This window comes from Diabrotica virgifera, chromosome 1 (assembly GCF_917563875.1).
Source record: "Diabrotica virgifera virgifera chromosome 1, PGI_DIABVI_V3a".
In the NCBI taxonomy this organism is placed as follows: Eukaryota; Metazoa; Arthropoda; class Insecta; order Coleoptera; family Chrysomelidae; genus Diabrotica; species Diabrotica virgifera.
The window spans coordinates 266,032,113-266,057,602 of NC_065443.1; the positions used below are offsets into that span (position 1 = coordinate 266,032,113).

General features: G+C 30.9%; 1 protein-coding gene across 27 annotated transcripts in view; it reads left to right on the forward strand.

Moving 5' to 3' along the window:
- The window catches only part of LOC114344868 (voltage-dependent calcium channel type A subunit alpha-1), a 460,590-nt gene that overhangs the window by 257,914 nt on the left and 177,186 nt on the right, over window positions 1-25,490 (forward strand). For 22 of the 27 annotated variants that reach the window (XM_050650056.1, XM_050650071.1, XM_050650052.1 and 19 more), the window contains one exon: window positions 13,599-13,709. The exons of the other annotated variants lie outside the window; for them this stretch is intronic. In XM_050650056.1, the coding sequence (XP_050506013.1) occupies window positions 13,599-13,709 (111 nt within the window). The remainder of the gene's footprint in view (window positions 1-13,598; window positions 13,710-25,490) is intronic. 27 annotated transcript variants of the gene reach the window in all.

Genomic DNA, 25,490 nt, shown 5'->3' on the forward strand with positions numbered 1-25,490 from the left:
CGAAACGTTAATAAAATTATTTTTTTCATTTTAATTGTGGCTTATTTCCCATATAAATAATTAATCATAAAAATGCCACAAGGAAATAGCTTCAGAACAACATGATAGGTCTTCTTTTTATTAGTCAAGAAAATTTTGGGCGCCTTTCTGAGTTAAAGCGTAGATGTGGTGGATAATTAAACTCGAATCCTGCTTGCTGCTCCAGCTCAAGTGGTTCATATTCCCTACTAGGGTTTTCATAACTTTTAAATATAACCTACTGAGAGTGATGGCCACGAAGATGCAGTGGTAGTTCTTGCAGTCTGCTTTATTCAAAGTTCAATTAGTTTGTTGTTCATTTTGGTAATTGTTTTAATAGGACCTGAAGATGATCTGTTTCTCTTACGCAACAGGCGAGTTACGCCGTTAAGTTTTGTATAGGCAAGTGTTTTTGTTGATCTACTGAATGAGACCTATGAACGTGAAAGTATTGGTTTTCATCTGATAGTTCAATTTTATTAGTAATTGTGTTAGTTATGATTTTTCTAGCCAGTTTCAGAACTGCTAAGCAGGTTGACTACTCTACAATTTTCTGGTATATCGCTCTTCTTGATCATTAGAAGCATGATACTAGTACACAAACTGTTAAATTTTGTATGCTATATTATAATTTTAAACACAATCAATTCAAATAAATAGAGGTGTAAGACAGGGTGAAACAATATCACCTAAACTTTTCAATCAGGCTCTGGAAAATATCTTTAAATGATTAGAATGGGAAGAAAAAGGTATACAAATTTGTGGACAACACTTGAACCACCTAAGGTACGCCGATGACATCGTATTACGCCTAATCGGTATGTATTGAGCCTAATCCTATCCTCCTCCTCAGTCGTTTCCTCATTGCTGAGTGTCGTGATTCCCTATAATACGAGCAACTATTTCTTTCCATCGGCTTCTGTCCTGAGCTTCCCTCATGGATTCAGATAATGTTTTTCCACTGGCTTTCTTTCTGTACTTGATTCGTCCATCGAGTAGGTGAGCGACCTACTCGAGTCTCTCAAGATTATCATCACTTCTTGCAATATGGCCGAAAATTTTTAAGACGGTGGAGAGGCAAATAGAGGAAAGTCGAGTCTGAATATTAAGCTCTTGGAGGATTGAGTGATTTGTTCTGTGTTCCGTCCATGAGATCCGAAGCATTCTTCTCCAGCACCACATTTCAAAGGCGTCAATCCTTTTTCTGTCTTCCGATTTCATTGTCCATGTTTCGGATTCGTAATTAAATATGGGAAAAATTAAGGCACGTACTAATTTTATTTTGGTGTTCTTCGACAAGGAGCGATCTTTCCAGATTTTCGATAATCGACTCATAGCGTTTTTGGCCATGCCTATTCTCCTACGTATTTCTGTTTCACAAGATCATGTATTACTGATGTAGGATCCTAGATAATTGAACTCGTTAACCAATTCAAACTGGTTTAAGGCTCCTGTTGTCTGAAGTGAATTTGAATAATCTGCTATCATAATTTTTGTTTTTTGTTTATTGATCTTGAGACCACCATTTTTCGGCTTCTACTAGCTGCAGCAGGCTGGACATTTCCTCTTCGGATGCAGTTATTAATGTTGTAATCCTATCCAACAGTGGACAAATACACAGAAAATTTTCCAGTATCTCGTCTTCGCCCAGTCAAAACCTGCAATCCACACTTTCTGGCTGTGTTATATTAAGAGATCTAATATAATTCCCAGATCATTCATATTCATACCTAGTAGATCTTTGGATTTCTGAAGGTTCATGTATAAAAGACTTCGAATGTTTAAGATCTATTTCTTTGTACCAATGATTACGTTTTATTCATTCCACCCAGTGTGATATCGGTCTTTTGGCTATGCTCCTTGCTATGAAAACTAAAGGTTCTGGGCCTATTATTGTTTCTTTTGCCCCTCCCCTGGCAAGAAGTTCCGCTTTTTCATTCATTTCAATGCCAGTATGTCGTCGAGATACCCAGAGGAAACTTGCTTTGTTATTTTTTTGATCTAAATCAAATTTTGTGAAGAGAGTTCCAAACTAACTTTGAGAGTCAATTCGATTCAATTCCAGAGCCTTTACCACCTGGCTACCCGATATTATTTTTATAGATACGTTCCTGCAATTTACTCTGAAAGGACGTGGAATAATTGTTTCCATTTTTTTTTGCGCAACACTTCGTCGGTTGTATTGGCGCAGTATGAATTACGCAGGTTTTCTGGCCATTCGTCACCAACTGGGCAAATACTGCGGCATTTAATCACTTGCCTGGAAGAGACTGGGATAACACCAGATGCTTCCAAAGCTGATCGGACCGGAGCAGAGAGAAGGGCGATTTTTTACCGAAAATTATTAAGAGCGATGAAGCTCATTTCATCTTAGCGGTTATGTGAATGAAAAAAATTATTTTTTAAGCACCAAAAATCAGTGGGTCATCCACAAAGAGGCATTACATCCGCTCAAAGTTACTGCGTGGTGTGCTTTTTACGCTGAAGGACTCATAGGGCTATTTTTCGTTAAGAACGCCACATGCCTTCTTCTTACGACTCCGGACGGCGCGAGCTACATAATCATGACTACCGAATTTTTACTCGTCAATTGGATGACTTTTTCCGCATGAATTGGGACTGTTTTTCAGAAAAACAAATAAATTACAACAAAACAACATTGACTGATTACTTTTTGCCCCACCTGTTGATACCTCTATATTCAAATGAATATTATACATATTCTGTATTTATCTAAACATGTTTTAAACTCTTTTCTTTAAGATATTACCTCTACTGTTCTAATGTCTCTTCTATTTACGTAATAAGAAAAAAAGTTAGCATTATAATAAAATATTTTTTATAAATTTGTCTATAGTAGCTTAACAAATAAACATTCAAATACTTTTTATTTGGGGACACAATTTTCTGCGAATTTCCCGAACCCGTATAGACTATCTACAATAGGAATATAATATAGAACTTAACCAGCTAAATATTATCTTAGGATCATTTAGGATATTTAGATCTTACTTATAGAAACCTATTACTAGTTTAACGTTAGAACTAGATTACAATATTATTAACTATCTCATTATCTATGGCTATTGTAGACTATAGCGTAATATTCATTCTAAGTAAATATTGATTGGAATAAGTAAAGAAAAACAGGTGATTTAATTTAAAATTCCTCAGTTACTGAAGTTTTGGTTTTTACTGTTTATTATTCGTTCGTGTAAGTTTATTTGGTTTTTAAGGTTTATAAAATTTTTTTATTAAAAATGGTGTTTAAACGAGTAAAAATAAGGAATTTTAAATAAAAAAGTGCAGTTAAAGGTATCTGGTTGCTAATATGTCCACTACAAATAATAAAGATGAAATAACTGAACAGAATTTGATGAATATTTATCTAAAAGTATAGTTTTGTTGGTTATGGATATAATTTCTTTTATTTTCTTTATTTTGTTATTCAAAAATTCATAAGCGGTTTTTCTGATATGCAATAATTTAAGCCTTCTTTTACTGTTTTATATTATTTGAAGTTAGTGATTCCATAAAATTAGCCAAAATCAAGTAAGCTACTGGATCAAACAACATCCCAATTGTACTGTTAAAAAGACTATGTTTTCACTCTAATGGCATATAAAACAACATAATGGCATCTACATCCCACCAGAATGAAATCAATGGGAACCTTCCCTGGTTACACCTCCGAGCCTTCTACAATTTGCAAGCCTGAGATTTGGATGCTGAGACTAAGGAAGATGGGGGAATTCTACAATTTACAATTCACGTCCCATCTGCTCAGCGCGGTAAAGTTCCAACGAGAAGGGTTCCCTTAATACTCCAATCAGAGTAAATGTAAATCAAAAATGAATAACCATTTTTAATTTCGTTGCAAAACGAAAATACAGCCGAACCATATTCCAGTCGAATCAGAGAGTGCAGCAAGCACCTCTACCGGTTTCGAAACTTATTAGTCTCTCATCAGGAGGCACATATGCTGCTCTCCCTGATCCAACCAAAACAAACCCCAGCGTGCAGTCCCGGATTGCAACGAAAGAAATGGCATAGATGCCCTAGCGGCAACTGCTAGCAAAAAGACTAAGTTTTCACTCTGGGTGATTCTCAGTCTTACAAGTTTTTTCGTGGGATGCATAGTTTTCGAGATAAACGCGGTTAAACTTTCAAAAAATTGAAAAAGTGCAATTTTTGAACCCGAATAACTTTTGCTTAAAAAATAAAATAGCAATTATGCTTACTGCTTTTGAAAGTTCAAGTCAAATTCTATCTGTTTTGATTATTTGCATTGCTAAAAATTAAGTTTTTATTTGTTAAACAAAGCCATAAACACATAGTATTTCCCGTGCCCAATGCATGAGATTTAATGTACGTAATCTACGTAGACATTGTCTATATGCGCGCCTACTCGTTTGATTTCAAATGAGAAATGCATTGAAAACATCATTCAGTCACTATGTGTTTATAGCTTTGTTTAACAATAAAAAAATTAATTTTTAGCAATGAAAGTAATCAAAACCGATAGAATTTGACTTTAACTTTAAAATGCGGTAAGCAGAATTGCTATTTTATTTTTAAATCAAAAGTTATTCGGGTTCAAAAATTGCAATTTTTCGATTTTTTGAAAGTTCAACCGCGTTTATGTCGAAAACTATGCATCCTACGAAAATACTTGTAAAAACATTTTTTGCATAGAATGACCAAAAAAATACAAAAAATTGTTTTTTTGCGAAAAATCGCTGTTATGTGATTCCTCAAGTTCTTTGTTTATAACAATCTTATCGACATCCGGATCAACTGTTACCCAACAAATTCGTGTTCTACGGGTCAAAATACATAAAAATAACTTGGATAAGTCCATCTGAATTAAGGAGGCCGTTGTACCCCCACTGGCGACAGGACTATACTGGCTGCTTTCTTTTTTCAATTAGTTTATTGTTATTTGTTTTTTATGAAGTAAACGCAGTTATTCTATGGCATTGTTTTCATAAAGTTATTCGAGTAATAAATAAGAATAAAATCAACACACATACTTAATTAAAATTTTGTATCGTGAACGTATTAGCAACCTTAAAAGTTCTTGTGCAAGGCATGGTTCATATTATATAAATCTACAATAAAAGTTTCCATGATCGTTTCTTGAGTTCTTGCAATTGGAATATTTATTTGAGAAATGTTCTTGTGCAGTTTCGTGTAAAGAATGTCCAAAAGCTTCTGTTCGACAAAAATAAAGCATCGTATGCACAAAAGAGTCGTGTTCATTAAAGAAAACACTTGAAAAGCATGTTGTTTCAGATTGTTCAAAGTTGAGATTGTCACAATTGTCTAAAGTTTTAGATTTTTTAAACTTTTTTAAATCAGAATCATTCATGAATGAAATTGAAAATCAACTAAAAAGTAGTTTATTGAGTTCGAAATACCATAAAACAGATGTTATTTAGAAACGTTTTCTATGCATATACGACTATTGCGTTGTAAATAATGAGAAAATGGATGACTACACTTTGCACCGAAGCTGAAAACCTATATGAACTCGTCGACAGCTTCAATCTCCACAAGAAAATTTAGAAAATTGCTGAAATTATCAACAAAAAACAAGTTACTGGTATGACTAATGACTAAAATAAACTAATAATGCATCCTCACGATATACTTAATACTTGGAAAATGTACACAGCAAATTTGTTCACCGATTACAGATCACAAAAGTCACCGTAACTTGGAGACCGTTTGAATGGCCCAAGTACGGTATGCGGCAAAATTAACAGTCATCGTTCATCATCATCATCATTCTCTTTGAATTATTTCTATACAGGGTCGGCTTCCCTAATTACATTTCTCCACACAATTCTATCTTGGGTCATATCAATGTTAATCCCCTTTACCAACATGTCCTGCCTTATCGTCTCTCCCCAGGTCTTCTTTGGTCTTCCTCTCCTACTCCTTCCACGAATCTGCACTTCAGCTACTCTTCGTATTGGGTGATTAACGTCTCAAACTTGAACATGACCAAACCATCTTAACCTATGCTCTCTCATTTTGGCATCAATTGGTGCCACACCTAGACTTACCCCAATATACTCATTTCTAATTTTATCCTTCTTTGTCACTCCACTCATCCATCTAAGCATTCTCATTTCCGCCACATGCATTCGTTGTTCCTCTTTCTTTTTCACTGCCCAACATTTAGTTCCGTACATCATAGGCGGTCTTATGGCTGTTTTATAGAATTTTCCCTTCAACTTCATTGGAATTTTTCAGTCACACAACACAATACTCGCTTCTTTCCACTTCATCCATCTAGCTCTAATTCTACTGCATGCATCTCCATCTACTTCTCCATTACTCTGTAATACCAATCCTAGGTACTTAAAACTATTGATTTTCACAATAATTTCACCATCCAAATATACCATTTTATTTGTAGTAACTCCATCTTTAAATGAACATTCCAAATACTCTGTTTTTGTCCTACTAAGTTTTAAACTTTTCCTCCAGAGCTTGTCTCCACTGTTTCAGTTTTTGTTCCAAGTCTCTTTCATTAGGCACCATGGAATGCTACCCTGTAAATTCGCTGTTACCTGGTCCAAAACTAATGAGAATAAATAAGGACTAAGCAACGAGGCTTGGTGCAATCCTACTTTCACCTGAAATTTATCAGTCTCTCCAACACCTGTCCTAACACTAGTCGTTACTCACTCATACATGTCTCTCACAATCTTTACATATTCGCCAGGGACTCCTTTCTTATTGAGTGCCCACCACAGAATCTCTCGAGGAACTCTATTATAGTGAACTTCTCAAGATCAATGAATACCATATGAGCGTTGGTTTATTTATTTCTGTATTTCTCCATCAGTTGCCTTACAATGAAAATTGCATCTGTTGTTGATCTGCCCTGCATAAAGCCAAATTAATTATCGGATATATATATCGGTTTCTTCACGTATCCGTCTATCAATTACTCTCTCCCATATTTTCATGGTGTGGCTAAATTAACAGTACCTACTGAAATTTGTATGCCCCAAATTTGTATGTATCATGCACCAAAACGTACTGAGTGATTTCCGAACGTCGTTCTAACGTATGCGTATGTGAATGTCGTGGTAATCTTAGGTGCTTCAGGATGGATATCAGTTTCGCAGATTCTCAGACGATCAAACATTAATACAGAAAGTTTAGATCAAATAAATTATGTTTTTCTTTGTTTCGTCGATAATCTTCGGAGCTACATAGCAATAATTGAAAATACACGATTTCGGAGCGCTAATTTGTTTATAAAAAAACACCATCTGCGGACTTTGCATACCCACATTACTAATACATACAATCATAAGATTCGATCCCAGCAATAAAATTGGTATTAAATAAGTTTTCCTTGTTTTGTCCTAATTTGCCTAGAGTACTCTAGTTTATGCTATTTTGAACTATTCATTTTAAATTTTTTTAAGTAAAATCAAACTTTATCTGAAAATCTTAACTTTGTGCAACCACTTTGTATGTTTCTACATGTCCTTAGTTACAAATTTAAACTGCACAACTTGAAACTTGCAATAAAATTGACGTTCAAAGCCATTTTGCACACTTGTTTACAAAATTCATGCTTTTTGAAGTTACACAATTGCTGTCACTGTTATGTTCCAACTGTCATATCGATGTTTTGGTATTACTTTCCCCCTACATCAAGGCCTTACCACAATTTTTGATATTTCTATATTATCATGTTACCACCTTCATAAACCTGTATTTATAAATAATCTGTATAAAATTTATATATTTCATAATTTTCTACCAGATCGAAAGATTTAAATGGATAAATAAATAAATATGTTATGATCTGTAAATAAAATTAATAAATAAACAAACGTATACTAAAATAGCTAACAAAACTTAAAAATAACGTATAGGTGTAAAAAATAACGACTTTCCTTTGCCTCTTACATATTTAATACATTTTTGTTTTTGTGTCTTGACTCTAGCTTTTTTTATCTTGGGATGCTGGGTAAATTTCGTGGTTCTACCGAATTAGACCTAGCAATTTTTCACCTTTCCTCATGTTTGCCACCATCAGTTTGCTTCTTGATGCTTTAAGTGAAACAATTATTCCTTAAGAATCAAAAACTACTAGAGTACAACAGTAGGTCCTCTTGTATTCGCGAGATCGAGTCATCCACCAGGAGTGATCACAGGAGGGGAGAGAGCACTCCTTAACTGTTTTGGCCAAAATCTCCTCTCTTTGGAGGTCTGTTAGATCAGCATATTTTCCAGCATTGCTTTGATCCAGCTGAATTCGGTAGCGGATATCCCTTCTGATGCTGCTAAAGAGAATTTGGTAGTGTATTATTAATTGTGGCTTCCATTGTATATCTAGAGATTAAGAAATTGGAAGCTTTTGAGCTTTGGTGTTATCGAAGAATCCTACGAATATCATGTTAAGACAAAGTTAGCAATATTGAAGTCGTTGATAGGGTTGATAAGAGGAAAGAAATTATACAGACAATTGAAAGGCGAAAGCTTGAGTATTTCTCTCATAGAGTAAGATGTCATTATAGTCTGCTGCGTTTGATTATAGAAGGTAAAATAAAAGGTAAACAAGATTTAGGAAGAAGACGAATTTCCTGGTTCCGAAATCTAAGGGGATTGTTTAGTCTGAGCGCTAACCAACTATTCAGAGCTACTGTAAGTAAAATACGAATTGCCATCTTGATGTCCAACCTTCGAAAAATCGGTTAATGCCATGTCTCCATTATGAATGGAATGAACTACTTCGTCCAGTCCTGTTCCTGTTGATTTTCCTTCTTGACATGCGTGTTGGTTTCCATGCAGAGGATGATCCCTGAATGGCCCCTTAGTATATTTATTAAGACTTTTTTCTATTGTCTTCAACATAAATGATCTAAGACTGATCAGTCTGTAGAATTTAGGTAGGGCGTTATCTTGCCGTTCTGTTTTGTGCATGTCACCACCTTACAGTTGTCGACGGCCTAACCTAGAAGTTTTTGGTATATAATCTAGCGCTAAACTAGCCCTAAAGATATTCGTTGGGATGGGAAATAAGATGTCCAATCCTTTTTTTCCTAGGGCAGGATATATTACATACTCTCCTAGGTATTTAAATGGAAAAAACTGGTTTGTGGCCTATTTTCCAATATTTTTTCCTATGATATTTAGGTTTTTCTAGGTTTCTAGCCTGACGTTTGCTTATCGGTAATACATTGTTTAACCTGTTCTAGCTTAAAATGTATTTTCCCAAAAAATCTGTATTCAAGTTGTGCACCTGATATTAAACATCGTCAGTTTCATCAATCTTGTTTTCCCTAATACCAAAATGTATCCTCTGATTTTCCAAAATTTATAATTAAATAATTATGTTCATAATGTAGTTTTGTTCATATGGGCCATTCCACGAACATACGCCTGTTTTGGATTACTTCGACAACGAATATTTTACTGTGCAACATAAGAAGTACGAAAGTAAATGGCGCTAATAATTATTCCAATAAACAACAATGTAATTTGCAATTTACTTTCGTTCTTCTTATTTTGCACAGTAAAATATTCGTTGTCGAAGTAATCCAAAACAGGCGTATGTTCGTGGAATAGGGTATAGGACAAATTCATACGCTCCTAAACAGCGGGTTTATATGCCCAATCTATAAAATAGGGATATAACTTCAGTCATAGGATATGCTTCATAAAAATTAAAGTATGGTAAGAGTACTTTTCGATAGTGATATAAAATATAGTGTAATCCATTTAAAATGACTAACAAAATAATGTATTTGGCTTTTGACTAACCCTTTTATTCGATTTAATAAATGTTATCAAAATCACTCATTTTTTTAAATTTTTGACAATTATTATTAAGAGGAAACAGTAGCGATCAACAGGTAGCAAAAACGCGTGCCAAGATTGCGGCTGTAATTTTGAATATTTTTTCGAGATATTTGGCACACGTATTCGTAATATAATAAAGAATGGCGGTACAGAGCCCAATTTGAAAAATATATTAATATGTGGAAATTACTCTGTAATTAAATACAATATTAAAAAGACGAGCCTGTACCGCCATTAAGAAGAACAAAAAAATACACTTTCTTCAAATAAACGTTTTTATCCGATGCCTAGATTTTGTGTTATTTTGGAACTACTAATGAAATAAAAAATTTTAGTAGTTCCAAAATGACACATAATCTAGGCACCGGATAAAAAAGTTTATTTGAAGAAAGTGTATTTTTTTGTTCTTCTTAATGGCGGTACAGGCTCGTTTTTTTAATATTGTATTCAATTACAGAGTAATTTCCACATATTAATATATTTTTCAAATTGTATCGCCATTCTTTATTATATTACGAATATGTGCGCCAAATATCTCGAAAAAATATTCAAAATTACAGCCGCAATCTTGGAACGGGTTTTCGCTACCTGTTGATCGCTACTGTTTCCTCTTAAATAACTATAGTTGAAATAGATTATGGTTAATGTACTCCTTTATTGTATAGGACATTGAACATGATACGATTAGTAGTGTTATAACTTTTTAAATACATAGTATAATAATTTTAAATACCCTATATTATTGTAATGGGGAAGTGAAGCACATTTCAAATTTAAAATAAAATACAGGGTATTCAAAAATATAACTTTAATCTTGTACGCCGTTATGAAACATCCTGTAGGATTGTAAATAATTTTAAAATCAGGATATTAAAGCCGTCTGCAATTCTGTAAATCACTCTTGTGTACCTTTTACTAGAACGGATCCACTGAGCTTTCTCAGACTAATTATCACCCTTAATGTATTTCTGCTTGCTTATGTCCTTAATTTATGCCCTATCCACAGACCTTGATAACATACTTAATTAATGGTCCTTTGTTTTAAAAAATATATCTTTTAATATTATTTATCATTAATCTGTTTTAATGCAATACTTTTATTAAATGATTACAAATTACAAAACTTCTGGTGGTCACCTATTGAATCTAACAACAACCTTTATAGCCTAATAAAATAAAAAAAAGTCAAAATGTAAATTCGTACAGGTTAAAACAAATTTTATATCAAAGTTTAGGTGGGTACAAAAGATATTTTCGAGAAAGTATCCAAATCATAGAAGGGGATCATTGTTTAAATAATTAAAAAGGGGTCATTTTTGCAAAAAAAATACTTTTTAAACTGCTGAGGTAATTCACTTATTAATGAAGGTCTATCGGATTTTTTCCTGCAAAGTTAAAGGATAAATCTTTCACATAAGATTTACTGAATTAAATTTGACCCCCTATTTATTTAAATAATTGTATATAAAAATTTAAAAACAAATTTGCAAATAATTATTTTTAGCGTTTTAAATAAGCACTATAAAATATCTTATTTTACGGACAAAGTTGCGCTATGTTACCAGTATTAAGTAAAAAAAAACTGGTCAAAAAATATTTAATATTTTTGAAAATATTGAATTTGTTTATTAAATGTTACTATATTTTCAATTGCAAAAATGCGGTTGTTGCCAAAGAAATATTCACCTGCTTAAGATCTCATTATTTTTATTTTTATGTATGTTTTCGATAAATGTATTGATAAATTCAAATTTTAATTAAACTCCCCCCTAAAATGGCATTTGAAAATTATTCAAATTTGTTTATAATTTGTTTTTTTAATAACGTCTCGGGGATTAAGTATTTTGAAATGCCGTTTCGATGATTGCCTTCCTGGGAATTTTTTACTAATTAACAAAATTTTTTTGTCGTTTTTTTCTTCTTCTTTTTTCTTGGAGTTATATTTTTTTTTATTTTATTTTTCTTTTAGGGTTAAATTTTATTAAGAATGTCGAATCTCTGAGTTGTAGATTCTAGACCTAAAAATATTAAGATTTAACTAAAATCTCTAAAATAAAATGTGGCTACTTACTGAGTTACAGGGTGTTTTATTTAAAAATTTAAAAATTATTGTTACCAAGTACTTTAAAACTATTTGACGTATCCTTATCATACTTGGCAGAAAGTGTGGCTATTATACACCCTACTAAATTGTGATTAATAAACGTTTCTAGCTAGTGCCAGAGGCGTACAACAGGGGATAGTGAATGATTGACCCTTCCCAAATTCTACGCCACTGAGTGAATTACTATTTTAGGAAATTTTTCGATTCTCCAATACTTTGTATGTAAATAACTTTATTGGTATCGATAAAGTCATCAGTTTGAGAGATATTGGAAGTTTAAAATGAATGAATGGATAAATCAAAATAATTATGCCATTTAATTTTCAACGTCCAATATCTCGAAAACTAATGACTTAATTGTTACCAGTAAAGAGTATATTATTTACATAGAAAGTATTAGAGAATCGAAAAATAATTCACTATCCCCTGTCGTACACCTCTGGTAGTAGCTAGAAACTTTTATTTATCACAATTTAGTAGACTGTATAGTACCCACACTTTCTGCCAAGTATGATAAGGATACGTCAAATAGTTTTAAAGTACTTGGTAACAATAATTTTTAAATTTTAAATGAAACACCCTCTGTAACTCAGTAAGTAGACACATTTTATTAAAGAGATTTTTGTTAAATCTTAATATTTTTAGGTCTATAATCTACAACTTAGAGAGTCGACATGCTTAATGAAACTTAACCCTAAAAGGGCCCGTAGTAATATAACTCCAAGAAAAAAAAAGAAGAGAAAAAAAAGACAAAAAAATTTGTTAATTAGTGAAAAATTCCCAGGAACTCAATTATCGAAACGGAATTTCAAAATATTTAATCCCCGCGACGGTATTAAAAAAATAAATTATAAACAAATTTGAATAATTTTCAAATGCCATTTTAGGGGGAAGTTTAATCGAAATTTGAATTTGTCAATACATTTGTCGAAAATATACATAAAAATAAAAATAATAAGATTTAACAAAGGTAAATATGTCTTTGGCAACAACCGCGTTTTTGCAATTGAAAATATAGTAACATTTAATAAACAAATTCAATATCTCAAAAAATGTTAAATATTTTTTAACCAATTTTTTTTTTGATTAATACTGGTAACATAGCGCAACTTCTCCTGTAAAACAAGATATTTTATAGTGCTTATTTAAAACGCTAAAAATAATAATTTGCAAATTTGTTTTTAAAGTTTTATGTACAATTATTTAAATAAATAGGGGGTCGAATTTAATTTAGTAAGTCTTATATGAAAGATTTACCCTTCAACTTTGTAGAAAATAATCCTATAGATCTTCATTAGTAATTGAATGACCTCAGTAGTTAAAAAAGTTTTTTTTTTTGCAAAAATGACCCCTTTTTAATTATTTAAACAATGATCCCCCTGTATGATTTGGATACTTTTTTGAAAATATCTTTTGTACCCACCTAAACTTTGATATAAAATTTGTTTCAACCTGTACGAATTTACATTTTGATTTACATGTAGTGTAAGTTTATTTTACTAGACTATTAGTCACGAACCATATCTAAAAAAGGAATACTTACTTAGAATGGAATATTTCCCTTAAATACATAGTTCTATTTAGAATGAAAAGTGGCTAGTGCCTGCCGAATATGCGAATTTTTATCTTGTGTTAACAGTATGACAAGCAAGGCGAAACCTACACCAGTACATTAAAGTATCTCAACTGGGGATTCACAGGAATGTTCACTGTGGAGTGTATCCTGAAGATTCTCGCATTCGGCGTAAGGGTAAGGAACATAGGAACGACCGTTGAACAATCTTAAGTACCTTTGACATTCAGTTATCTGTTTTGAGATCAGTAGTTTCCTGTAGTAGTTTTTACGATTATTATTCAGATATAACTAAAAATTTAAAATTGTACGAATTGTACAAAAAATTGTACAAAAATTATACGATTAAAAATATTTAAACTATACAAAAAAAATTATAAAAACATCTAAATATGAAATTTTCTTAGATTTTTCTGTGATATATGCGCGGTTAATATTAACGAAATAAACTAAAATATAACAATATTAAATATTCACTACAAGAGATGTTCTTGTTGGTATTCTTGTCCTTGTAACTTATAGATCATTATTTCAGTTGCATAGTCTTCTTTCAATATAATTTTTTTAATTATTTTGGTGGAGCTAGTTCTATATGACAATGGTTCCACAACAGATTCTAGTTCTGCACAACTAATTTTCAAGCAAGTCAGAAAAAGAAGAAACAGAAAATAAATCAGCCCCCTTTTCCTTGTATTATATATTCTAGGTATAAATTTTTAGATGAATGGCAAAAAATATCATAGGATTACACCAGGATTCTTGTCGAAAAAATTCTTTGCTTCTCAAAAAGAAAGAACTGTCATATTGACGAAATGGAAATGGACATGGACGAATAAAGAAATGGAAACGTCAAAACAAATGTAAAATGGTTAAGGTTTAAAATGTAAAAGGAACTGTGATGAAGTTGCTAATATTCTATATTAAACATCGCAAAAGATAAGTGGAACAGTCTTACTTCCAATTGCAAGACTGGGGCCCAGATTACGTACACTCGATACGCATCGTATCCGCCATGTTTTACCGTAGCGCCTTATGGGAAAACATGGCGGACACGATTCGTATCGAGTGTTCGTAATCCGGGCCTTGGTCTACGTCTAGCATGACACATGCATAAAAATCTTCTTAATGGAATTGAGTATTTTTACAATATTACTAAGTTATGGAGAGTTAATAACTTAATCAACAGATACAGGGTAAGAACTCTCAAAACACGTCTTCCATAAACTTAAAGAATATTACAGCTAAATTATTGTAAAAAAATCAGTAAGAAAAAAGTTGCAAGAATGGATAAAACATTTAGGATATTACATAAGACATATTTATTAAAGAAGAGATGATCAGCTATGATTATAATAAGAAAGGATAAATTAGCTGTTCTAATAATCGAGATATCACTATTAAAGAACAAATGCCAGTCTTTATATACGATGGGAAAAATTGGAGGACAAAATATTTATTTTTTTTTATCCACCGTGAACCAACATATCTTTTTAAATCATCTGCTCACCTCATTTATTCGCTACATTTGCTTTCCAGTGCTCTTTGGGACTTCTCTATATTATCGTTATATTATCCATGTGCAACCTTGTCATTGTCCAAGTTTGGCATCAATCCGTATAATATCATCTGGCAATACGCATTGGTCAAATACTTTTATTTTAAGATATTGCTGATATTTATGATTCTATAATGTGAAAGCCAGTTTTACAAATTCTATCTATGCTAATCTTATTTGATGTTTTATCTTCACAATATATTTTCTTTGTTCACTTTTATTATTTACCCCAAGTATATGTAAACTGGGACCTGTTCTGTCTTCTTAGGCTGTACTTCTATTGTGATATTCTTTGAGTTGTTACTCATTTTTTTTATTTTTCCTAGTTCACTCCAAAATGAATGAAAGTTATATTCATTTAGTTGTTCGATTAGGATTTTTAGAGTTAATAAGTAATTAGGGATGCTAAATCTGTTAGTCCGAATTTTTTAGGTGTTTAATTCGTATTGAGTAATGTTATTGTACGATAATTTTTAAGTCGCCTTTGTCGCCTTTTTTTGTACAATAAGAGCGTTACAGCTTCGTTCCAGTTGTCATGGACTTTTTTCTCGTAATATTTTATTTAGCAATGGGTGACGACTGATCACGACTATATAGATAACGACTTTTTCTTTATTTTTTAACTTTTAATAGAAGAATAGATAACACAATATCAAACTCTAAAATCAAGCAATTATTAAGTAAAAACTCACATTGCTTCGGCTAGAGAAGAGTTTGTGTGAAGACAGAGAATTAAAAATACTGAACATTAGAAACTGTAAAAAATCAATAAAATATATCAAGAAGAAGAAATGTGAATGAAACTAAAAATAACCGAAAAATAACATAATGAAAAATAGGACTATACGAAAAGCTCGGATTGAGGGACCGGAAGACCACATTTGCTGTAAAAAACAACTACTAATACTTTTCCTGACGCAGTGCTGATATTTTTTAAAATTTCTTCTATTTTGATTATCCTCAGAAAAGTTTCCTTTCTTGAGCAGATGACGAGTTATGTGTCTATAACATACAGTTTCTAAAATTTGAAAATAATAAGTTCATAATTAAATTATAGTCATCTTAAATGAATTTTTACTAAAATAATATATAAATTTCTTATTTGGCATAAATCTAGACCTTAATAGGCAATAAAAAAACAATAAAACTAAAAAATTTTATAACATGAATAGTTTTGTAAATAAATAAAAATTATTATCTGTATAAATTGCTTTTGTGGCTTTTCGTTATCATTTATGTTTCGAGTGATCTTCCCAAATTTTTGTCTTTAAACAAATCTCTGAATGTCACAAAATTGAGTTAAATTAACCTACAAAAGAGCAAACATACATTACAAAATAAAATACATAGGCAAGAAATTACTTAGGCGTACAATCCAATCAACATCCACATTTTTTCTAGTGGAATTTTAATTTTTAACAAGAATTTTCTATAGTAAAGCCCGTTAGTGAAATTATTCCGATTCGATTTTTTTGCACAAACTTACTCAAAAAGATGTCCTTATAACAAATCCACAGGGTGCCAGGGGGTGCCGTGGTCGCAAAATTCTTTAAACAATTTTTTTAAACAAATTCACAAAAATAGTTTTTTTATTTCGGACATTTTTTTTAGATAATCTGGGTCATTAGGAACAAAAAAGGTCTCTTGTTATTTTTTTTCTAAAATTGATTGTTGTCGAGTCATACGCAATTTAAAATTTGAAAAAGGCGAATATGGCCATTTTCAAGGCTTAATAACTTGATTAAAAATTATTATTATGAAAGTCAAAAAGTGACCAAATAAAAGTTTAAAACCCCTCCTTCAAGATCCTGAAGAAATTTTTGTCATTATTTTATTACAAATCTGTTATTTTTAATTATTAACAATTAGCGCTATAGTGCAAGCTGTTGTCGAGTTATACGCGATTTAAAATTTGAAAAATGCGAAAATGGCCATTTTCAAGGCTTAATAACTTGATTAAAAATTATTATTATGAAAATAAAAAAGTGACCAAATAAAAGTTTAAACCCCATCCTTAAAGATCCTGAAGAAATTTTTGTCATTATTTTATTACAAATCTGTTATTTTTAATTATTAACAATTAGCGCTATAGTGCAAGCTGTTGTCGAGTTATACGCGATTTAAAATTTGAAAAATGCGAAAATGGCCATTTTCAAGGCTTAATAACTTGATTAAAAATTATTATTATGAAAATAAAAAAGTGACCAAATAAAAGTTTAAACCCCATCCTTAAAGATCCTGAAGAAATTTTTGTCATTATTTTACTACAAAGCTGTTATTTTTAATTAAACAATTACCGCTATATAGTGCAGGCTGTATCGTCGTCCCCGTTAGCGAAATTATTTCGATTAGATTTTTTGCACAAAGTTACTTAAAAATAAGTCTTTATAACAAATTCATAGGGTGCCAGGCGGTACCTTGGGCGAAAAATAATTTTGTTAAAGCAATTTTTTTTTTAAATTCACAAAAATAATTTTTTCACCTAGAACAAATTTGGATCATTCTGAGAAAAAAAGGTCTATTGTTCTATTGCACTAGAATTTATTGTTGTCGAGTTATACGCGATTTAAAATTTGAAAAATGTAAAAATTGCCATTTTTAAGGCCGAATAACTAAGCGTACCGCGTATCACTCGACAACAATCAATTTTCGAGAAAAATCACAAGAGACATTCTTTGCTCAGGATGGCCCAAATTATCTAAAAAAAAATGTTTCGAAGTAAAAAAATTATTTTTGTGAATTTGTTAAAAAAAATTGTTGAAACAATGTTTCGACCACGCCACCGCGTGGCAACCTGTGGATTTTTTATAAGGACCTCTTTTTGAGTAACTTTGTGCAAAAAAATCTAATCGAAATAATTTTGCTGACGGGAGCGAGTATGCAGCATGGACTATAGCGCTAATTGTTAATAATTAAAAATACCAGCTTTGAAATAAAATAATGACAAAAATTTCTTCAGTATTTTAAGCTTTAATTTGATCAGGGTTTTAAGCTTTAATTTGATCACTTTCTGACTTTCATAATATAATTTTTAATCGAGTTATTTAGCCTTAAAAATTTGGCATTTTTCAAATTTTAAAGCGCGTATAACTCGACAACAGTCAATTTTAGAGAAAAATCACAAGAGATCTTTTTTGCTCAGAATGACTCAAATTATCTAAAAAAGAAATAAAGAATTAGAAATAAAAACATTATTTTTGTGAATTTGTTAAAAAAAATTGTTTGCCGTGTTGTGCACGGCACCGCCTGGCACCCTGTGGATTTGTTATAATTTCGCTAACGGGGGCGACGATACAGTCGCTCTATAGGTACCTATATTATTCTTAAATCGATTCACGATATTTTCTAAAATATTTGGAATAAGTTTTATGTTTGATTTACTGCAATTTTGACCTATGTTTGTTAGTATCCGCAGTTTGTTAGTATTAAAAATTGCAACGTGGGAAGGAGTTGATTCGGCGATTACCTCATTTTCTCAATACATTTTCGTGGATCTATTTTTTATTGTTTGCTATAGCATGTTTTCACCTATTATTCTTTAAGTGTTATTTAGATATTTACTAGTCCATATTTTGTCGGTTATGAGTCTGAGATGTTCCCCTCTTTAAATTTTGGTCGAACACATTTTTGATCATATTGACCTCCGAACTAAAAATAAAAAATTAAAAATTTAATTTCGACGGATTGTACCATTTACTTCATAATATAAACAAATAACTTTATGTAGGCCCCTTTCTAAATTTTTTTTATTTTTATCTAGGTACTCTTGTGCTGGGTTATATTTTACACAAATAGTTACATATTGTTCATATCCACTCTAAAAAGGCTCTGTCTGGTTAATTTATATCTTTGTATAATGCTATATGTATCAAAAACAGAAATAACATGTATAAAACTCATTTCAACTAATAGTGTTTTCGATTATATTATGGTTATTGTTGCGTGCTAAGGAAACACTTATTTGCTTGTCAGTTTATTAGCATGAGAGACAAGATATTAGCTCGGAAGCAACAAAATTTTTAAAAATTATTGAATAATGTTAACATGCATTTGACATTGGGAAGGTTTTATAAATCTGTTGTCGTCGTTTTTGTTTACCGTTGCCGTTTTCAAAAAATTATTACACACTTGACTTTATTTAGTGGTTTTAAATTGGATATTTTGCTTTAGTATTAATTTATATTTTTGTATAATCCAAAGTTTAGTTTTTGTAAACTTGTAAAGTAAACTTCAAATGAGAAAGTTTTAATGTATAACATAGAAGTTCAAAAAGTTTACAGTGAAGTAAAAGCTTTTAAAGGAATAATAATATATTTTGTTTAATTATAAACATTAAAACTTAAAAATTCGAACAGATTACAATTGTTCAAATTGTTATATGTATAACGAATTATACTTGTATAATGTATAACGGCTACTGAGGACAATAATAGATCACATTAAATACCAGCCAAAGTAGACTTGATCAATTAATTATATCTTTCTCAATTAACTTAATTCAAACAGCTTATCAATCAAAAGACTATAATTTTGAGCATGCGGTCTCAAAAACTAAGCAAATAATACTGAATTTATAACAAGTAATAAAACAAAAAAGTCTATTTAAGCGATCTGTTCAAATTTTAAACTAGTAGCTATTTAATTGGAAAATATATTTCAATTAATTTATAAATACTGCTCAATAAATCAATAATTATGTATCTTGCAATCAAACAAAGATAACTGATTTCCTTATTTGATATTATATTTAACGGCAACGTCAAAGGTAAAACGACAACATTTGCTAAAGTTTATAAAACAAGCATAACCGCTAACTGAATGTATTCTCTAACTAATGTTAACTAAAGCCCGTAATCAGAGGATCAGGAAGCATGATTTCGACGTACACAGTATATCACTGAACTGTTTTGCTATAAACATTATTGTTAAACAATGTCTTTACTGGTTGTACTATGGGAATGCGTTTTGTATATCATTTTTGTCAATTTGTCGATGTTGTCTTGCATGGCTATATTAGATGTACTATTTTAAAATGCATGAAGCTACAAAAACAACAAATTCTTGACACAAGGGCCTGAAAGGATACAGCCGCCCGACTAGTATTCAAGTTTGAAGACCGATTGAATACACCGGGTTTTTGAGTATAATCTGGTTCTGCCGACTTTTTTCAAATTTTTTTTAATGTTTTATTGCAGTCACTGAAGGTTTTCATCTGCGATTTTGTTGAACCTGTATCGATTTTCATGAAAATGGGTGAGTAGTTAGAGGATACCTCAATAAACAAAAGTAACATTGTGCCAACTTGCGCTATTTCTCGTGGGTGAAAATATTTTTTTTTAAAATAACCCCATAAATCGATTGAGGAACAGATGTTGACCAAATTGTGTTATATCTTAAATTAACACCTTTTAAGTTAACCCAATTATTATTAAGGGAATTAAGCGGGGTTATGAATTAACACCAATTAAAAATTGAAGATTTTAATTTTTAGTAAAAAAATGCATGTTTTACAGCAGTTTTTCATAAATACCCCAAAATCTTTAGGCTTTTACAAAAAACGTACTAGTACCAAAATTGAAGCTTCTTAAATATCTTACTTGACAAATCTTTTAATACTAATTAAAAGCGTAATAAGTGATTAAATGGACATTTTTTTCGGCCAGTCCTCAAATCTAAGTATGAAGCCTAAATAACGCGAAAACGATGCATTTATAAAATATACTAAGTAAGTTATGATGAAAATAAGAGGACACTTTCGAATTTTTTAGCAAAAATGGAAAATAAAACATACATATTCTCCCTACTTTTTAACTTAGAATGAGTAGATATAGTATTGACCGGTTTAGAATGCATATTTTTGTAAAAAAAACTGTGCTTTAAAAACATCAGATATTTGAGTTTTTTGTTAGCAAAGATTTTACTTGTTTTTTATTTTTATACTATTAGAAATAACCGAGATAGAAACGTTTAAAGCCCAAATTTTACTGCAAGAACTATGTAACCGCGGCCCATTTAACCTTTTATAATAATAAAAAAGGAATTTGAAAGATTAAATTGAATACGATTTTAAACCCCACACAAATTATTCTAAAAAAAACAAAATAATTTTTTTGGAAAAAATTTTAGCGCATAAATTTTAAAACACTTTTGGAGCATAAATTTTGATACTATCAACTTCTTTTGGAGTTCATTTGATAGGTATTTCTGAATAATTTTAGTACACTACCCCAAGAAATTAACTCACCACCTTAAAAATAGATCATTTTTGATGTCTCGAATTCCCTAAACCTGTTGTCCGATTTAAGTGATTTATTAGTATATTATAGCCTTATTATGTAAGGAAATCTGTGTAATAAAATAGTTGTTGCTAGACAGGTAAATTGTCAGTGTATATAGAGTATATTAATCAAACTGTGTTTATTTTCTTAAAGTTCACCACACGCTGTAGAATATTTTAGCATTTATAAGATACTGAAATCAAAACCCAACTATAGCGTCGGGTTTTCTTAACATTCCGTTTTTTGATTCATTCGCTTATGTTGGATAATAAAAAAGTTAGGTACTTTAACATCTAGCCATGTTCTTAATTAATACAGGGTGTTTATAAATAAGTGCAGAAAATTTTAAGGTATGATTCTGCATTAAAAAAATAATATCACTTTGCTTTATAAACATAATATGTCCGCAAATGTTTCGTTTCCGAAATATGGGATGTTGAAATTTTTCTTACAAACTGACGATTTATTTATTGCATATCCAACCTAAAACCGGTTGAGATATGCAATTGAAATTTAGTAGGTGATAAGAGGTAGTTATTGCGCATTGTTTAACATATAATTAATAATTGTATATTCACCATTTACGGGCATACCTTCATATTACCCATGTGCACACCAATGGTGAACATAATATTCTTAACCCGCCATTACACGCGCTATGAGGAAATCCCTCACCATATTTGTTTATAACCAATGAAATTGTGTAAACTAATACGATAACCTTAAGCACCCAGGAATGCGTTTAGCATGGTTTATGAGAGGGTATGAAAAAGTTATAGAATATTTCAGGCGGCCAGTGTGCTGTGTGATAGTTGAAAGAAGAGACATCCCTCTTCAAGTGAGGGAATTCCTCACTGCGCGTGCAATCACAGTGAAATCACGTTTCTGTTATCTCAAAGAAACTTTTAGGTTTTTATTTAATATTTAGGTAGGTTTAATTAAAATATTATTGTTTGGATTAGGTTAGGAACAGTGGCACACCGAGGGGGTTTGGGGGTTAAAATCCCACCCAGAGCATATAGAAATATATATAAAAGAAAGTAGGAAAATGTAACTTGTCTTTCACAAATAATACAAAAAACTTTCGGTGTCCAAGCAAACCCTCCTCCCCCCCCCCCAGAGGAAAATTCTAGGTGCGCCACTGGTTAAGAACCCATTTTTAAATTTACCTATTCTATTTGGGAAATAAGCCACAATTTAACTTGAAAAATTGATTTTATTGACGTTTCGAATTCCACCTGGGATATCGTTATCAAAATACAAAATATTAATAGTTAATTACATAAATGCCACAAAGAAATAGCTTCAGAACAGTTTTTAATTTTAATTTGTATTTTTAGTAAAATGAATTCGCGTAAAGAACGTTAATTTCTTCAGTGGCTTGCTGAAATTGAAAATTAAGAAAACTTGCTTTTGATCTATATTATTTTTACTTTTTTTTTTGTTAAATTAATAAAAAAATTGGTTTACGAGACTTTCTATAATATGTGAGTACAACCCATTTTATATTTATACATGTTGACATTCATTCTTCCTCGAAATAAGTCGAATTTATGAAGGTGAGGGCGACGCTCATACGCGTGCAACCACGTCACAATAGAAGACGCGTGTAACGGCGGGTTAATTGTATGTCAAAAAATGCACAATAACTACCTCTTAACACCCATCAAATTTCATTTGGATATCTGAACCTGTTTTAGAGGAATAAATAAATCGTCAGTTTGTAAGAAAAATTTCAACACCCCGTATCTCGGAAACGAAGCATTTGCGGACGTAGGTTTATAAAGCAAACTGTCATAACCAACTTTTTTATTATCCAACATATTAAGCGATTGAATCAAATAACAAAATGTTAAGAAAATCTGAAGCTATAGTTGGATTTTAATTTCAGTATTTTATAAATGCTAGAATATTTCAGAGAATGTGGTGAACATTGAGAAAAAAACACAGTTTGATTGGTATACCCGGTATACAGTGACAATTTACCTGTCTAGCAACAATTATATTACAGCGATCTTTTTAAATAATAAGGCTACAACATATTAAAAATCACTTAAATTGGACGACAGGTGTAGGAAATTGGAGACATCAAAACTGTTTCGATGCACCTCTTTTAAGGTGGTGGGTTAATTCAGTGGAGTAGTGTACTTTAGTACTAATAGTCCAGGGCGCATCTGTTTTGAGATGGACGTTGAGAGGTGACTCAAATTTTTTTGCAGAAATTGCTTGAAAATAAGTCAAATAATAATATTTGAGTTATTCTCCCTCTCAAAAAGGTCCGGAACATTGTTTAAATGATCAAAATGTCAAAAAGTTAAGGAAAAATTCGATTTTTCATTTCGTTTTCTGATTATAACTGTAAAAGTATTCATTTCCGAGAAAAGTTTTACTGACATAAAAGTTGCATAATTAAATTTCCTACAATACAGAATTGGTAAAATTTTTTAAAAATAGTCACCCTTGTTGCAAAATAGCAATAATTGCGAAAAAACAATACAAAAACAAGTATTCGTATTTTACTTTTTTCAACAATTTCTGCTATACTTAGGACCTTCATATTTCATCCAGAAAAACTATATGATACAGTAAAAAAATACTGTAAATTTTATTAAGATCGGTTCAATAGATTTTGCAAAATAAATTTTGCAATCCAGCTTTCGCAAAAAAAATTAATTTCTTCAAAATGTTACAGGATTGAAAATAAAGCAGATAGCAAGTTGAAATTTTTTTGCTTATAGAAGTGTACTGTACCTTTCATTTGCAATTTGCAAAATTAAAATCGATTAATTACCACGGCGTCAGGAAATTTTTTAAATAAACATTAATTTTTGGTGCTACGCGCAGGACAGCGGTGTAGAATTCACACAAGTTGATTTCCACCAAAATTTCTTCTAATCTTTATCTAATATATTATTTTCTTACTCTATATTCTGTTGTATTTTAATATTTTAATTCCACAAATATCAAACTAATTTTATTATTGTTTGTGAAATATTGTTTAAACAATTGCATATATTTAAAAATAATAAACTTTTATTCTCTAAGTTAAAATATATAAACAATAAAGTTTTTGCTAATAAAAGTGTTATTTCAAAGGATAGAGTATGTGTTTTTATTTTGCAATAAACAAATTTATTTATTTATACCGAAATGTAATAAAAATTAAAATGTTTCAATCATTATCAAAGGTCATTGGAATGCCCAATAAGAGCAAACTATCCGCTGTCCTGCGCGTAGCACCAATAATTAATATTTATTTAAAAAATTTCCTGACGCCGTGGTAGTTAATCGATTTTAATTTTGCAAAATTGCAAATGAAAGGTACAGTAGACTTCTATACGCAAAAAAATTTCAACTTGTTATCTGCTTTATTTTCAGTCCTGTAACATTTTGAAAAAATGAATTTTTTTTTTGAGAAAGCTGGATTGCAAAATTTATTTTGAAAAATCTATTAAACCGATCTTAATAAAATTTACAATATTATTTTAGTGTATCATATAGTTTTTTTGGGTGAAATACGAAGGTCCTAAGTGGAGCATAAATGGTTGAAAAACGTAAAATGCGAATACTTGTTTTTATATGTTTTTTTCGCAATTATTGCTATTTTGCAACAAGGGTGACTATGTCTTAAATTCTTAACCAATTCTATATTGTAGGAAATTTAATTACTCAACTTTTATGTCAGTACAACTTTTCTCGGAAATGAATACTTTATAGGTTATAATCAAAGAACTAAGAAAAAAATCGAATTTTTCCTTCAATTTTTGACATTTTGAATATTTAAACAATGTTCCGGACCTTCTTGAGAGGGAGGATAACTTAAATATTATTATTTGATTTATTTTCAAGCAAATTCTGCAAATAATTTTTGAGTCACCTCTCAACGTCCTAATGTGCTAATATTTTTACAGATGAGCCCTGGTCTATAAGTGTTTTTGACAAGTGTTTAGTAAGTATGTGATATAAAATACATCGTTTTCCCGATATTTAAGCTTGAATACTTAGATTTTAGTACTCGCCAAAAAAACACACATTCAATTACCTATAACTCACTTTAAATTAATTAAGAGGTTTTTCAAGTGAGAAATTTATTTGATTTTTTATTAGCTTCAGTTAATAGCTAAA